We start from the raw sequence: 17,279 nt of genomic DNA, 5'->3' as shown, positions 1-17,279 counted from the left end.
ATTTAGGCTGTTAGTCCACTCACACAGCAGCTTTTTATTGTTTATCATCTAATCCTAGCTAATTTGAAAACCAGTTTCATTCAAAGGGAATGCATATTCTCAAGAGTTGGGTTTTACTTCAAACTAAGTTATACACTATATACTACATACACTATATAGTAAGATGTACACGAAAATAAATACAAAGATGTAATGCTAACTTTAAAACTTATAGAAAGTTTTTACAGAATGTTGGTATTAAGTAAAAATTTATTGTGCAAAATAATTAGGAACTTTTTATGCAAAAATGAGTATTTTATTTTGGCAGCACTAAAAAAAAAATCAAAACCACTGTATTTCTACATTGAGGTGAAAACAATGTTTAAACTTTCTTACCAATCAAATACATTCCAAAAGAAAGTGTGTTCTATGAAGGTTCCAAAGCACAGGCAAATCTTAAGACAGTAATACAGGAATCCTTAATACTGAAAATGACTGTTCTGACAAGGTGTTTAACAAACATAACTTGAATCATAAAACTAGTGAAGCAATCCCTTACTAGTAACTGTCAAGAGTGAAACTGGGTTTATTTCAATAATACTTCCATCAATTTCATTGTAATACTTTTTACTGCTATGACAATTAAAATTTTGCCATTCTTAAAATGTTTTCAAAGTGGAAAAGTGTACAAAGTTCCAGATAAAAAGATAACAGATGTAATTTAAATAAAATTTACTCCTTTCTCTCATCAATTAACAATAATCATTACCTTTAAGAGATAGATTGATCTTTAAAACCTGACTCCCAAAATGAAGATTTGTATATTAAATCTTAATCAGATGTAACTGGAAAAGATTACTATATATTTGGACACCTCTTACAAGACTTTTTGTATTAAAGCAGAAGCCTGTTTCTAATCCTTTTATTTGATTGAATATCCTGGGTTTGAAGAAATATCAAAAATAGAAGACTGTCACCTTTGCTTTTTTAATTGTGAATTTTCACTGCAGTCTTCTATAACTTTTACAGAGTTCATGGTCCCTAATGTCTCCCCACCCTCCATTTTTCCTAGGTGCTGAAAGGGCTGTCATATGAAATTTCTGACCAACGATTAGAGTTTCAGGAAACAGGTACTGTTTGTTATTATTTAAGAGTGACTCAATTTGGGCACTCTGGGTAGATGGTCTACAGATTTTCTTGTGGTGCATACCACAGTCTCCAGCATGAAAAATCCTAGGAACTTGAGGAACCAGCACTTTCCAGAATTTTGGAAGACAAGAGACAGTCAAATATTGAAGAGTCCAGTCCCAGTTATAATCATCATAAGTACAGAAAGTGTCTGTGCACTGGATCAGCTTCTGATATGCATCCCGGGTCAAGGCTAGACCCATATTGTGCTCAGTGGATTTCCACGTTTTCACATCTACCTTATCAGCAATGCCATAGAAACTGCCACTGGCAGTATAGGACCCCAAGGAGAGAACATCACATTCAGGACACTCTTGCTGTTTTAATTTCCACATCTTTTTTACGACATGGTAAAAGTCTGGGGCTACATAGTGATCCTCCTCCAGGAAAAGAATGAGCCCAGCATAGTCTCGAAGAACTTTGACTCGCTCCCACACAAAATGCAGCTTCCACCACCAATGGTGTTTGGTTTGGGAGAACTTGGCCTCTCTATAATGGCCGAAGGAGTCGGGATACTCAGCATTAATGCAGCCCATCTTCAGAGCTGCTTTCTTCTCCAGGTCTCTGGGGCAATCTCTGGGGTCGCTGCCCGGAAACTCGTTGGGGTACAACTGAATGCTGAAAGGAAAGAATACCTGCAGGACCGGACAGAAATCCACCCCAGCGATCAACTGATTGATCTCTGTCGACCAAAAGTCATGGCTAAAGATGACGAGGACGTTATCCACGCCCTGGGCTTTTCGAAGTGAGTCCAGCAGCAATCTGAGGTATTCGGGTCGGTTATGCACCTGGACCACCAGCACCAGCTCCCGGGGCGGCCAGGAGCCGGCCTTCTCCACATTCCTCAGCGTCTGGTCAAAGTTCAGCTGGTAGACCAGGGACCGGTACCGCAGCGTCAGGTTGTCCGCCTCGGGCTGCGGGGCCGCGGGGACGAGCGGGGCGGCTGACTCGTTGGAGACGCGGCGGAGACCCACCGACCCGACGGGATGGTCCCCGCCCCGGCCGCCCGCACCCCGCGCGGGCTCGGCGTCCAGCAGCGGCGGGGCGAGGGCCTCGGTCTTCCTTTGTCGCCCATTGCTGTTCCAGAGGACGAAGCCGCAGGCGGCCACCACGAGCGTCAGGATCAGCACCTTCCGCTTGTAGATACGGAACCTCATGGTCTCCAGGGCCAGGCGCGCGGCAGGCGGCCGCGGAGGGGAGCTAACGGCTTCTGCACGGAAGGGGCGGGCGGGCAGCGGCCGTCGCCTCGGCCTGCAGCAGCAGGAACTGGCCCCGCGGCCGCCCCGCTAACTCATCTCGGACCCCGGGGGTCCTGGGGCCCGAAGGCGCTCAGCTCCCCACCGCCTCGCGCGCTGCACACATCCTCGCCAGCAGCTGCAGGGCGGGCAGCGGCCCCGCCGCTAGGAGCTGCGGTTCGGCGTCGCCGGGGTCCTCTCCATTCGGAAGCGCCGGTCTCGGAAGAAGTCGCGCCGCGGCCCCACCGCACCCGGCTTCGTTACCTGCGCCTCCGGCAGCCCCGCGTCCTCTGCGCGCTCATCCTCCCGCGGGCCCCGGGCCGCAGCTCCCCGGCGTCGCTGCTCGCCCCTCTCGGCCGGCGACCGTCCTGACAACCCGCGACTGGCCCGCGGAGCGCCGCGGCCTCCGGCCCACACCCCTGCGGCCCGCCCCCCGGCGGCTGGTTGGCGCTTCCGGGACGCGGCCGGCGTCGCCCGGCCTTCGTGGCGGGCCGCCTATTGAGCGAAGGGCCTGTCACTCAGACGCGCCCCGACTTCCGGCCGGGCCCTCCCTTTCCTGTCAGGCGCGAGCGGAGCGAGCTGGGGAGCGTGGACGCCCGGTTGCCAAGTAAGTTCCGAAAGGCCGGGTAACCTTCCTCCCCGCGCCTCGCGTGCCGGACCCCGGCTGGCGGCCTGGGCCCTTGTGGCAAAGGGGGGGCGAGCCCAGCGTCCGTGGCTTGGCGGGGTTCAAGAACCGGCACCTCCCTTCAGGACGGAGGCTCAGGCATGGCGGCTCCTGGGCCGGGAGACACGCGCGCTAAGGACACGTCAGCCTTCAGGGCTGTTGTTGGGCGACGGTCTTCCGTGTGTGTGTTCGGGGGTGTGGGGGGGCGTGCGGCCAGACCGAGGCGGCCCGGGGCGGGCCGTGGCAGTGGCTGCTTCGCCGCTCGCGGAACCTGGCGCGCCCGGAGCTGGAACATGGCGGCACGGTGCGAGGCAGAGTGGAAAAGAAACTGGTCTTGGCCTTCTCTTTCGGGAAGATTAGGGAAACACTACGGTGCTTTTCTTTTTCGGGGGCAGGCCCAGTAAACAAGACTCAAAGGAGCCCACTTTGTACAGGGAACGGACTTGCGAGGCGGCCCCGTGCTGCTGCTCTAGATGTTTTTTGGTGAATCTCATTTTAGAAATGCCCTGTTAATGTAAGCGTTCTAAAAAGGCGTGTACTTGTGTTTAGTCATGAAAATCGAGTCCTTGCTGGATTTATACATACTGACTTGATGGCTGTTAAGTATAAATTACTGTCCTATAAAGAAAGCACTTTTAACTTTGAGGAAACGTTTAACGTCTGCTACCATTATTTGAAATATTTTACTACAGTTTTCGTCGTACTGACAGCTCTTTTGCAAAGATGGTCAATGTCCCTAAAACCCGGAGGACATTCTGCAAGAAGTGTGGAAAGCATCAGCCTCACAAAGTGACGCAGTATAAGAAGGGCAAGGATTCGCTGTATGCCCAGGGAAAGAGGCGCTATGATCGGAAGCAGAGTGGCTATGGTGGGCAGACAAAGCCAATTTTCCGGAAGAAGGCTAAAACCACAAAGAAGATAGTGCTGAGGCTTGAATGTGTGGACCCTAACTGCAGATCCAAAAGAATGCTGGCCATTAAGAGATGCAAGCATTTTGAACTGGGAGGCGATAAGAAGAGAAAGGGTCAAGTAATCCAGTTCTAAGCTTTGGAGTTCTCTTGTTACTTTTCAGAGGAAAACGTTGAAGCTACAGAAAAATTTCCTTTGTGAAATAAATTGTAACATTCTTACTCAGATCTTGTTTTTTTTCCTTAATGTAAATAGAATCACTTATTATGTTTCTAAATTAAGGAAATAAGTTATGCTTTGAATCTAGGTCCTCAAGATAGGAGTCTCACCTCAAACTTTGTAACTACATTATAGAGATAAATTATGGGGAAAATGGATACTTTTTTTTTTCCTGCTCAATTTCAAATACATATGTTGTGAGAATTCATAATTATAATAGATGAGCTCCCTCCCAGATTTGGGTGGGACAGATGATCCTAGTCGGGGAATTAAAAAAAGCTGATTTTGCAAATAAGCCATTAGTAGGAACCACTAGCAGCAGATAGCTACTAGAAGTGCAGTTCCTCTTCATACTAGCTACATTTAGTGCTCAGCAGCCACCAGTGGCCATCCTACTGGACAACACAACATTTATACCAGTTTTTCTGGACAGACTGTAGACTGTTCTCGATTATAAGGCAGAAGTTAAAAATTCCAACTACAAAAGTTCTGAAGGTAGTGAAAAAACAAGTCCAAAATAGTATAAATTCTGAGAAAGTGAGACTAGAAATTAGCTTTGAAAGGAAAGAAACAATTTGAATATTAAAGGGAAAATAAACTGGGAAAGGAAGGTTTAAAATGAGAACAGGAAGTTCTGCTTTATGCTGAATTTTAAGTTGGTTAAGATTTACTGGGAGAGGGCCTCCCTGGTGGCACAGCAGGTTGAGCACAGGGCTGTGAAGCTGTCCGCAGTCTCTGCAGTGCTGGTTTGATTCCCAGCTTGCCAGGGAGATTCCCACATGGATGGCATGGCAGACCTCTCCTGTCTCCCCCACTGCTCCCCTCAGCAGAGCTTTTGGGTCCCTCTGCCTGTTCTGCTCCCGGCTCTGTCTCTGGTGACCTTCTCACCTTCCACGACACTGGCCTGTACCCCAGCTCTTGTATGAATAAAAATCTTTAAAAAAAAAAGATTTACTGGGGATGGCTTGTAAATGAGTAGAGGAAGAAAACAAAAAGGGCTAGGGTATAGGAGTAATTTGGTTTATAGTTATTCCAACATAGACTAAGCTACATTTTTGATGAAAAGGTTTTACTATAATAACATGTAAGAATCAGATGTGCACAAGTTAACTTTCAAATGTGTCACAGGTGGGGCCTCCCCTGGTGGCGCAGCAGTTGAGCGCTGGGCTGCAAGGCGCTGGGCTGTGAGGCTGCCCCAGCCTCTGCAGCGCCGGTTCATTCCCCGGCTGCCGGCGAGGGTCCCACAAAAAAAAAAAAAAAAGGTAATCACTTCTTAAACACATTTTATTTTTTTTTAAAGATTTATTTATACAAGGGCCTCCCCGGTGGCGCAGCGGTTGCGCGCTGGGCTGCGAAGCTGCCTGCAGCCTCTGCAGCACCGGTTTGATCCCTGGCTGTCGAACGAGGGTCCCACATGGCGCGCAGACCTCTCCTGCCGCCCGCTGCTCCCCTCAGCAGTGTACTTCGTCACTCTGCCTGTTCTGCTCCCCGCTCTGGCTCTGGTGAATTCTCTCACCCTCCCACGCTTCTGACTGTACCCAGTGCTTGTATAAATAAATAAATCTTAAAAAAAAAAAAAGATTTATACAAGAACTGAGGTACAGACCAGATGCGTGGGAGGATGAGAGGATTCACCAGAGACAGTGGGTAACAGAACAGGCAGACTGACGAAATACACTGCTGAAGGGAGCAGTGGGCACGACAGGAGAGATCTGACACACCGTGTGGCACCCTCACCGGCTGGCTGGGATCAAACCAGCGCTGCAGAGGCCGCGGCACGACAGGAGAGATCTGACACACCGTGTGGCACCCTCGCCGGCTGGCTGGGATCGAACCAGCGCTGCAGAGGCCGCAGACAGCTTCACAATGCTGCACTCAACCGCCTGTGCCACCAGGGGAGGCCCTTTAAACACATTTTAATGCAGTGGATTTTTAATAATCATGGGCAATTCCTCAGTAATTTAAGAATCTAAATAGCCCTAAGAGAACTCTCAGTTTTTAAAAACCAAGTGAGGCCCTCCCTGGTGGCGTAAGGGGTTAAGATGCAACCTATGAAGCGCACTGCAGCCACTGCAGCACAAGTTCGATCTCCAGCCAGGGAGCTACCCACATGGCGCAGCAGACCTCTCCTGGTTTGCCCACTGCTCCCCTCAGCAGTGTATTTCAGTTGATCTTCCTGTTCTGTTTCCCACTCTGTCTTTGGTGAATCCTCTCACCCCCCCACAACTCTGGCGTACACCACAGTTCTTGTATGTATAAATAAATAAATCTTTAAAAACCAAGTGAACTACCTTTACAAAGCAGACAAAACCTGGGCTAAAACTCCCTGATCTCAGTTCATGGCACCTCCCCCTGAGGATGATTTGTGAGGATTAAACTATATATAAAACCTTGGACAGGGCCTCCCTGGTGGCGCAAGGGGTTAAGCACCGCACTATGAAGCAATCCGCAGCCTCTGCAGCATGAGTTCGATCTCTGGCAGGCCAGGGAGCAACCCACATTGCGCAGCAGACTTCTCCTGGCTCGCCAGCTGCTCCCCTCAGCAGTGTATTTCAGTCAATCTGCCTGTTCTGCTCCCCACTCTGTCTCTGGTGAATCCTCTCATCCCCTGCATTTCTGGCCCAGTTCTTGTATGCATAATAAATAAATCTTTAAAACAAAACAAAACAAAAAACCTTGGATAAAGTAGGCAGCTTTTAAATTTAAGGTGAGCAGCACCCGATCCAAAATGGCAGGCGGTAGGAGGCAGAAGCTTGAGGAAATCTGCAAATGTACAACGAAAAATTTGCACAACATCCAGGTTAAAGCTAATTCATTGACTTGGCAAGGTATTACTGTTTGACAACCCTCCATATAAGAGAGTCTTCAGAATTGAAATCAACTTTCCAGCAGAGTACCTATTTAAACCACCCCAGATCACATTTGAAACAAGGATATGTCATCCAAACACCAATGAAAAGGGGCAGTTCTGTTTGCTGAAAACTGGAAGCCAGGAACCAAAAGTGACCAAGTTATCCAGCCCCTCCTAGCACTGGTGACTGACCCTCAGTCCCAGCACCTCTTTTCGGGTTGATCTAGCTGAACAATAAGGATGATTAAAAAAAAAAAAAAACAAACAAACTGAGAATTGAATATATAAAGAAAATGGGGAAAAACAACCTGTGGACTAAAATCTGCCGTGATTGATTACATCAGCTGTCGGCAGATACCCCAAGCAGTGTAGGCCAAAAGTAGGACTCTGGAAAATTGACACATCACCTGGTCTGGCATTCGCTTGTGGCAATTATTTTCTACAGGTTCTTAATCACTAAGTGGTCTAGGTAACTAAAGGAAGGATTCAAAATTTAAGATGTTCTAAAAAGTAAGACTTAAGGCATGTTGGCATAATTTTAAGTGAAAAATTAGAATATAGAATTATTTCGTAGGAAGAATTTAACTGAACGTTAGTTACCTAAAGAAATACTACTCTGGACCACTGTCTCATCTCTTAGAGGATCTGCTCTGGGAAAAAAACTTTTTGAGCTCATATATTGAATAAAATTTTAATAAAAATACTCAACATTTAAAAAAAATGGGCCTCCCTAGTGGCTTAGGGGTTAGGTCTCACTCAGCACTATGAAGTTATCCACAGCCACTGCAGCACGAGTTCTATCCCCTGGCTAGGGAGCTAACCCAAATGGCGCAACAGACCTCTCCTGACTCAACTGCTGCTCCCCTCAGTAGTGTATTTCAGTGGATCTGCCTGTTCTGTTCCCCACTCCATCTTAGATGAATCCTCTCACACCATACACCTCTGGCCTGTACCCCAGGTCTTGTATGCATAAATAAATCTTAAAAAAAATATGCACCAAACATTTTAGAAAGACAAAAGAAAGTAGTAGTTATCTAAGTTTTAAGAAATAGTCTTAATTCAAATCCCCACCCCTGCTTACAAGCTCAAAATAGTTAATAGTGGAGAGGGTTTTTTCCAGTTAATTGACTTTCCTCTCCTTTGTTCCCAGAAACCAGTTATGAGAATATTGCAATGACAGAGTAAAGGCTGATCTCAAGAGTAATGAGAATAATCAGAATGGAAGGGTTCAGATTCCACTTTTAACAATTTTTTCAAGTTAGTTCCTTTTCTATTCCTTCTGGTCTACTTCAAATTCTCACCATCCTATAGCTGGTGTATTGCCAGCAGTTTTTAAATTAAAAAAAAAAAATACTAAGTGGCAAAAATAAACATAAAAAGAGCATAACACATAAAAATCCCTAGAGGCTTATTCCCAACACTAAGAATTAAATAATTTAGAAATCACAGTAAAGATAATGTGATTAACATAAAATTTATAAAAGCTGAAGTCTTCCAAAGTAACTCCTTCCTGCTTGCTGAATATAAAATTCTTCATAACGATGTATCTTAGCAGTTTGTTTAAAACATGTACATATTAAGCAAGTATTCACTACAATTTAGTCCATATTAGCTCTCCAAGGTATATTTTCCCGCACACAAAATCTCAATTTCTCTAGCTGAAGTGCAAGTTGGTAAGAAAATTCTGATTACAATGATTGGGGTCAGTATCTGTTTAACATTAACATAATCTCACCCCATTCTGAAAACAACATATGTGCAATAAACTCATAAAAAGTTAACTCCACAACAAAATTAATTAGGATTTAATCAAGTAAAGATTTTACAGTCAAATAATTGATGTTAAAAGAACACATTCTTCCCTTTTTTCCAAATTGACATTGTTAAACCATCACTGAATCCCAAAATGATGTATAACTAAATGGAATTTCTTTTTGTGCTATCACTTATTTACTTCAACATATCAGAAGAATTTACATAACAGGCTAGAGAACAGAAGTAAGAGGAAACAGGTGCTTCAGTACCATCCATATTTTCTACTAAGACCACAGTGTGAGCAACAGAGTGTAGATTCATGGTGGTAGTCCCTTGAATAAAACTGTTTAGACAGAATCTTCCACAAACACAGGTTTTTGCAGTATCCAAATCTTGGCAAAGATGGAAAGGTATGACATGTGAGCCATACGGTAACCTATTGGAAAAAAAGGGTTAAATTTTTTTTTTTACATTACTAGATTCATATAAGAGGACATGCATTATTTTACACTAAATTATAACCACGGGGAAAAATTCCTTCATTAATTAAATGACAGTATATTGCTTACCTTTCCAACTAGTAAAAATGGGGGAAGTATACTAAAAGAGCATGTTATATTGTAAACCTAAGAGGAGCTATACCATTCCTCAAAGTATTTTTTAGCACTGCTAATTTATAGCATAATTTGAATAGAATGGAAGTTATCTTTCCCGAAGTTATATTGTATGGCAACTATATATATTTTATTTATTTATTTTTTAAGATTTTATTTATTTATACAAGAGCTGGGGTACAGGCCAGAGGCGTGGGAGGGTGAAAGGATTCACCAGGGCCAGTGCGAGGAACAGAACAGGCAGACTGACTGAAATACACTGCTGAGGGGAGCAGCGGGCGAGACAGGAGAGGTCTGCCACACTATGTGGGTATCTCCCTGGCCTCCCTGGCCATACTGCAGAGGCTGCAGACGGCGTCACAGCGCTGCACTCAACCTGCTGCACCACGAGGGAGGCCCTGTAATATCATTTAAATGTGTAGTTCCATCCCTTCCCTCTACCCCAAATATAACCAGGCCCCAGTCACTATCTCCCACAACGTCTTGTCTTTGTTGTTTCTGTAGCCCCTAGTCTATGCTGGTACACAATATGTGCACAGATCTCTTTCAACAATAAAATCTACTTAAAAAATTAGAGTTTAGAGCTTCTGGTGGCACAGGTGTTAAAGTCTCAGCACTATCAAGCTATCACCAGACACTAAAGCACAAGTTCAATCCCCAGCCAGGGACCTAATCCACATAGCAGGCAGACCTCTCCTGTCTGCCCGCTGCTCCCCTCAGCAGTGTATTTCAATAGCTCTGTCTGTCCCCACTCTGTCTCTGGTGAATCCTCTCACCCTCCGCATCTCTAGCCTGTACCCAAGTACTTGTATGCATAAATAAATCTTTTTAAAAAGGGGGGGGGCCTCCCCGGTGGCACAGTGGGTTGAGAGCAGCGCTGTGAAGCTGTCTGCAGCCTCTGTGGCGCAGGTTCAATTCCTGGCTGGCCAGGGAGATACCCACATGGCGCAGCAGACCTCTCCTGTCTGGCCCACTGCTTCCCTCAGTGGTGTTTTCAGTCTGTCTGGCTGTTCTGCTCCAGGCTCTGTCTCTGGTGAATTCTCTCACCCTCCCGCGCCCCTGGCCTATACCCCAGTTCCTGTATAAATAAATAAATCTTTAAAAAAAATAAAAAGAATGTGAGAGCTTTGGAAAAACAAATGTTAAAAAATAAATAATGCCAGGTAACAATCCTACAAAAAATAAATCAAACAATGTAAAGGGATGGGGGGATAAAATTTTAGATAAGATGATCAGGTAAGGCCTTTTCTGGGGTGCCACTTGCACAGAGAATCGAGTCAAAGGGCCTGAGACTTTTTAGAAGAAAAGCATTCAGGCAGAGGTAAGGTGTAGCAAGAATGCCACTGTCATAAGGGGTCACTTGTGTACAGCATCATAAGCTATGTTTGAGAGTATGACACCGAGGATGACAAGAATACCACACCATGCTATTAAAGTTACCACTTTTTATGACCATTAAAGTCTTACCTATGATATAATATGGTTCGTGCTGAAGACTCCAACAAAGTTAGTGGCAATTGCAGCTTTATAACTGGAAGGAATTTTGGTTGTTCAAAAGTATTTCCAAAAAGATCCAAGAACTCAAGGGATAAATTTTTAAACTCACTAGGCAAAAATGGAAGCTTATTTCGCGCTGCTGACAAAAGACGCAAGTTTGTCAGTTGTCCTATTTTGAAAGGAAATCTTATCAATTCATTATCATCAAGTTTTAAATCTGTAAGTTCTCGAAGCTGGCAAAACTGCACAGGGAGTGCCTTGATTTTATTCTTGCTGAGATCCAAACTTTGAAGTGACTTCTGGAGTGTAGATTGACACAATGCTACACTAAATGACTCCAAGTGATTGTCATTCAGGTTAAGTACTTGAAGATGGATGAGGTCTCCAATTGTAGCTGGAAGCTTTTTTATATGGTTGTGACTCAAGTCTAATTTCCTAAGATTTTTTAAGCAAAGAATACGCATATCAACTCGAACAAGTTTACAATAAGAAGCCTGAAGATGTTCCAAAGAATATGGGAAGTTCTTGCTTAGAGGATAGTCCTTTTTGGATGTGATAGCCATTTTAGTTTTAAATTTATCAAATTCTGAAGTCTTCACGGGCGTGGGGATTGAAAGTCGTGCCTCAACATCAGAGCCTTTATGAGCCAGTCGCAAGGCTGAAAGAAAACCCTTTAAACTGCTGGAATTGGCCTGAAAAAATAAGTTGTACAACTATAAATTCTACTTTAGATAACACATGCATGCTAATTCATCCCACAAATTCTATAGATTTATATATGCAAATGATACAATCATTTATTGAAAATGTCCATAAAAATAAGTTTTCAGAATTCTATTTTGACTAAATTTCAATATAGATACAAAAAAACTAAAAAAGTTTGTGGTCTCCCTGGTGGCACAAGGGGTTAAGCACCACACTACGAAGCAATCCGCAGCCTCTGCAGTATGAATTCGATCTCTGGCAGGCCAGGGAGGTACCCACGTGGCACAGCAGACCTCTCCTGTCTTACCCACTGCTCCCCTCAGCAGTGTATTTCAGTCAGTCTGCCTGTTCTGCTCCCCACTCTGGCTCTGGTGAATCCTTTCACCCCTGCCCCTGCACCTCTGGCCTGTACCCTAGTTCTTATATACATAAATAAAGCTTTAAAAAAAATGCAAACCATGTCAAGAGACACATTCTAAATAAAACTGTTCAAAGGATGAATCATAAGATATTAAGATAAAATCGGAAAGCATGAAAAAAATTCCTCTTAAGATTTGGATTTAAGATGAACTGATTCAAATCTCCAATCTCTGAGATAAGCTGAAAAATGCTATGCACTGCAAAATGCCCTGGAATGCCATTCACAAATCTAGAAATTGTGAGAAGCACTGGTTTGGTCAAAAAGCAACAAAGTACTAGAAAACATCCAAAGCAAGAGATTGCTTCCAGCTGGTCAGAGAAATCACTAATAATGTGGTTATAACTGTTACTAATAATAATTACTGATAAGTTATCAATAAAAATCCTAATATTTGTAGGACACATTAGAAGTCTCAAAATTTACATGTGGAGGAGGACTAGTGAACTTTTAGCAAGTTTGGTAAACTAAGTATGTGATTCCATGTGGTTGGAATATGGGAGTTTTGTAAAGGATTGAAAAATACGGTATAGGGGTAGATTATAGATGAGCTCCATGTCAAGGTAAGGAGGATGGGATGATAAGGCTATGAGAAGTCACTGAAGAATTTCATGACAAGAGTTAAAAATTCTTTTGGCAGCAGTATACACAATAAAGTAAAACAAGGAAAGTCGGGATCTAGGTGTGGAGAAGTAGATTTAGTAGAGAGTTCTGGCCTGCAAAGTTATACACAAGCAGGAATGAATTGTGGAATGGCAGAGAACAGGGAGAGGAGAGGGCTTTAATTCTGGGGGGGAATAAGTGACAAAGGAGTGACTGAGTAAACCAAAGGTCAACCAGGGTAGTACACTGGTCAGATACCAAAAAAGCAAAGGTTTACTAAGAAAAAAATAAAGGGCTTCAGTATCAAATTCTAAGTGTTCAGAAAGGCTCAGAAGTAATGGCAACAGGACTGACAAAGAAGCTGTGCCTAGTGCAGTGTTTTGAATGAATCAGTGAAAATAAAGGTCAAAAGACACAGCAAGAAGGCGGAAGTAATGTATTTAGCCTGTCTTTCCAGAAACTTGTCTATCTTGTTTTTTAATTGGTAAGTCTGCAACCATAAAAGAACTTGAATAGCAAGGCCAATTCTGAGTAAGAAAAAAGGAGAGAAAAGGAGGCATCACATTAAATGACTTCAAACTATACTATAAAGCAACAGTACTAAAAATAATATGGTACTGGTATAAAAACAGACACAAGGATCAATGGAACAGAATTGATGGCCCAGAAATAAATCCCCATACATATCAATACTCAGTTTGTGATAAAGCAGCCATGACAATACAGTGGGGAAAGGAGAGCCTCTTAAATAAATGGTGCTAATAAAACTAGAAGATGATATTTTAAAAAAGAATGAAGCTAGGGCCTCCCCAGTGGCGCAGCAGTTGAGCGCTGGGTTGCAAAGCTGCCCGCAGCCTCTGCAGTGCCAGTTCGATCCCCGGCTGCTCCCCGGCCACCAGAAGAGGGTCCCACATGGCGCGCAGACCTCTCCTGCCTCCCGCTGATCCCCTCAGCAGTGTACTTCGGTCCTTCTGCCTGCGCTGCTCCCCGCTCTGGCTCTGGTGAATTCTCTCACCCTCCCGTGCTTCTGACTGTACCCAGTGCTTGTATAAATAAATAAATAAATCTTTAAAAAAAAAAAAAAATGAAGCTAAATCACTTTCTAACTCCATGCACCCAAATAAATCCCAAATGGATTAAAGATCTACATATAAGACCAGAAAAAATAAAATATATAGAAGAAAACATCAGTGATATATTTCATGATATTGATGATAAAGATATTTTTGGAAACTTGATACTTACAGCAAAGGAAATAAAAGGAAATATAAACAAACTTAGATTTGTAACCTGTGATTTGGCTGATCAAATGTAGATCTGTACCACTTGCCTCATACAGGTTTAGTCTGTGAGCAATCTAAGATTCCATCTTGGGCACAGACACAAAGCCAGTTTTTCTTTCCACTCTGAGCACCTAAATAGGGGTGACTGCCCTTTTGGAAGCCATACAAGCATGAAGCATCACTGCTTCAGACACTGGCAAGCATCCATCCCTCAGGCTCTGTGGGATATCAGGATGCTCAAATAGTCTTTTCTCTAAAGAAAGTACAGTCAAAGTACACCCTAACCGTTAATTTCATACCATACCTTACTTAAACAGATATCCACAGGAGGTTTCTTTAACCGAACAGTAGCTTTCCCCTCATCCATAAATTTGGTGAAGAACTGCTCGATGTTCTCCTTCAGCTGTTTAAAGTTCATGGGGGGGTGGGGGGGAAAGGACAAACCAAACATTATTACTAAACAATACTTATTACAATGTGCCAGCAAGCTAGCCAGGCTTTGGTTTGGCTTATAGTCTTTAAAACTGGGTGTTTTGATATTATTACCCTCTCTGTCTAGTAACTCTTTCCTCCTCACCAGTGTTTGGAGAAAAAAGTTACTTGCCTTTTTAACTTCAGTCTATTAATCTGGGGTAGGCACGCTTCCCATGTTGTAAACTCCATAAAAGCAGGAATCCTGTCTCCTTGGTTCACTATTGTATCCCCAGAGCTAGAACAGTCACTGATATATTAAATATCAAAAAAACTTTGAAGACTGATATTCAACAACTAAATTGAGAAACAACTATATACCAGTTACTATGATAGGAGCCTTTAGACAACAGCAGTGAATAAGAATGGCATGGTAATTACATTTCTAAAATTGCCAATCTGATGAAAGACAATTATTAAAGAAGTAATCAAAAGCATAGTGAATATTAAGACAAGGGAATTATAGGCTGCTGTAAGACCTTATGTTGCAAAGGAGTCTTATCTAATTTGAGGGTATGAAGGAGATCTTTAAGGTGAGAGCTGAAGGATTAGGTAACAGTGAAGATAATGAGGAAAGAAAGGGGATAGAGAGGGACAAGGTATGCAAAGCCTCACAGCAAGAGAGAACTTAGCAGCTGTAAGGAACTGAAATAAATTCAGTATGGCTCGAAGGTCCTGTAAAAAGAGACGGGGAAGTCAGAAGTAAGTAGAGATTAGATGGTGAAAGATTTTTGTAAACCATTTTTAAAAACCTGGATTTTATCCTAAGAACAATGAAATACACTTTAAGTTGGGAACATGGTTAGATCTACATTTTGACAAGATCCTTTTACCCCTGTGTAAAGAACAAACTTTGGGGGAGGGGAAAACATTTGGGGAAAGGAGAACCAGATGGAGTAAAGACAAAGGTAGAGGTAGAGATCCTTGAAGAGACTAGCCAGGCAAGCGATAGTGGTGGTCCAGATTACAGCTGGGATGGAAGGTGGTATGAAAATGTGAAGATATCCAGGAGGTAGAACTGAAAGGATTCAATAATGTATTAGATTTGAGGAGGCAAAGGCTTTAAGTTTTCTTGATGAGGCAGAACGCTATGAGCTGCTCAACCTAATGAGCTGCAGAAGACTGCCAGAAAAGCCAGTTTAGGGTGACAAGGAAAATGGTTTTTCAGATATTTGGAGTTTGAAACGCGGCAACACATCCAAGTGAAGATTTCCAGCAGATTCAACCCAGAAGTTAAGGGAGAGATCTGGCTAAGAATACAGATTTGGAGGTCAGTCAGATGGAGGTTGGCTATCTGACCTTAAGAAAGATCCCCAAGGTACTTCCATGCTTTATACTAATACTTATCTTCAAGATCCAGGACTAACACCGCCACGATCTAACAAACGTTTACTTAGAACTATCAAACTTGTGGGTCCTCCCTGGTGGGGCACGGGGTTAAGACACAACCTATGGAGCTATCCACAGCCACTGCACCATGAGTTCGAGCTGGCCAGGGAGCTGCCTACATGGCACAGCCGACCTCTCCCGACTCACCCACTGCTCCCCTCAGCAGTGTATTTCAGTCATTACACCTGTTCTACCCCCACTCTGTCTTTGGTGAGTCCTCTCACCGCCCCCCCCCACCTCTGGCCTGTACCCCAGTCCTTGTATGCATAAATAAATAAATCGTTTAAAAAAAAAACGATCAAATTTGAGGCACCACCTCTTCCAGAAAACTTTCTCAAGCTTGAGTAATCACAACTCATCTCATTTTTGATACTATACTACTTTGCTTCTATACTGATTGTAGTATTCATCACAGCCCATCTTAGAGTGAAAGGAGTTTCTCCCTTTCTAGTCTCAGGAGAGTGACCAAATCAAGTTCATGTCCCACAGTATCTAGCACTACACCCTGCACACAATAAGTCTTCAACTAGCGATTAAGTTTTTGGTTAATATTCCTCCCAGCAACTGACTACTGGTGCTGCAGATGTGTTAGGGGACAGCTAGTTACAGACTTCAAAGATAAGCAGTACTAAGCAAGGCAACAGAGAGAGGCTTTGGGGAAGGCAATCAGGAACCGGGGCCGGGGTGGTGATGTGATTTAGGGGCCGGGCGTTCAGGAACCGTCAACATGCACCCAATTTCGGGAGCGACGGGGCCCCGGGCGGCTGGGGGACCGTTTACCTCTGGGCTTGGGGGGAAAAGCGCCCGCTGAGCCCGCACCAGCCTACTCGGCTGCACTCACCTCATAGCTGGTCCCGCGCCTGTCCTTCATGGTGGCGATGAGCAGGCAGGCGGGGCGCGGGCCGCCCCGCTCGCCCCCCGCCCGGGCCCGCGCCCGACTGTCGGGCGTCTGCTGGCAGACGCTCAGCACGGCCCGGACGCCCTTACCCCGGCTCCTCAGGCCCAAGCACGGCAAGTGCCGACTGACCACCTCGACCTCGCAGTGCAGCTTCATGGCGCCAGAACCAGGGGCCCGCGGCCGCGCCCGCCTTTGAATCTCCCGGCTTCCCGCTTCCCGCCTCCCGCCGCGCCGCGGGGTCCTGGCGCGGGCTGTCCGCGGACCCGCCTGCGCGCTCGGCGGCCGCCCCCCGCCCCCCTCTCTCAGCGCGAGGCGCTGCGGGCCCGGGGGCCGGGCGGGGCTGTGCCCCCCTGCGGGACCGAGCCCCTCTGTGGCTGCCGGGCGGCGGGGCGCGTCGCCGGCCGCCCGGGAACAGGCGATCGGCGGGGGCGCGAGGGCGCTGGGGTCCGCGTTAGCCCCGCAGTCCCGTTTCGCCGTGGACCCCCGCGCGCCCGGCTCGCCTCGGGGTTGAGTTTCCCGAGGAAGGGCGGGTGCCCCTGTCTCACAGGGGGAGTCTTTTCCCTGAACGTGGCGTCGGCATTTGGAACCGACCATTTCCCTG

At 45.1% G+C, this 17,279-nt stretch overlaps 3 protein-coding genes across 3 annotated transcripts; 1 reads left to right on the top strand and 2 right to left on the bottom strand.

Moving 5' to 3' along the window:
* Positions 1 to 980: 980 nt before the first annotated feature.
* On the bottom strand, positions 981 to 2,324 carry MGAT2 (alpha-1,6-mannosyl-glycoprotein 2-beta-N-acetylglucosaminyltransferase; the record flags this gene model as incomplete). The annotated part of the gene is made up of 1 exon (XM_084240566.1): positions 981 to 2,324. One exon carries the CDS (start codon positions 2,322 to 2,324, stop codon positions 981 to 983), a length of 1,344 nt encoding a protein of 447 aa, XP_084096692.1.
* Positions 2,325 to 2,950: 626 nt separating this feature from the next.
* Positions 2,951 to 4,191, top strand: RPL36AL (ribosomal protein L36a like). The gene is made up of 2 exons (XM_084240415.1): positions 2,951 to 3,009; positions 3,759 to 4,191. The coding sequence occupies exon 2, from the start codon at positions 3,790 to 3,792 to the stop codon at positions 4,108 to 4,110; it is 321 nt and encodes a 106-aa protein (XP_084096541.1). The 5' UTR covers positions 2,951 to 3,009; positions 3,759 to 3,789; the 3' UTR covers positions 4,111 to 4,191.
* A 4,804-nt stretch (positions 4,192 to 8,995) lies between these two features.
* Positions 8,996 to 16,837, bottom strand: LRR1 (leucine rich repeat protein 1; the record flags this gene model as incomplete). Its single annotated transcript, XM_084241180.1, has 4 exons — positions 16,622 to 16,837; positions 14,225 to 14,323; positions 10,882 to 11,603; positions 8,996 to 9,236 (listed from the first exon to the last, which is right to left on the bottom strand). Exons 1-4 carry the CDS (start codon positions 16,832 to 16,834, stop codon positions 8,996 to 8,998), a joined length of 1,275 nt encoding a protein of 424 aa, XP_084097306.1. The 5' UTR covers positions 16,835 to 16,837.
* Between the last annotated feature and the right edge of the window lie 442 nt (positions 16,838 to 17,279).

This window comes from Talpa europaea, assembly GCF_964194135.1.
Source record: "Talpa europaea genome assembly, chromosome: 8".
NCBI classification, from domain to species: domain Eukaryota; kingdom Metazoa; phylum Chordata; class Mammalia; order Eulipotyphla; family Talpidae; genus Talpa; species Talpa europaea.
The sequence above is the reverse complement of the archived record's forward strand: the minus strand, read 5'-3'. Positions and strand labels throughout refer to the sequence as shown.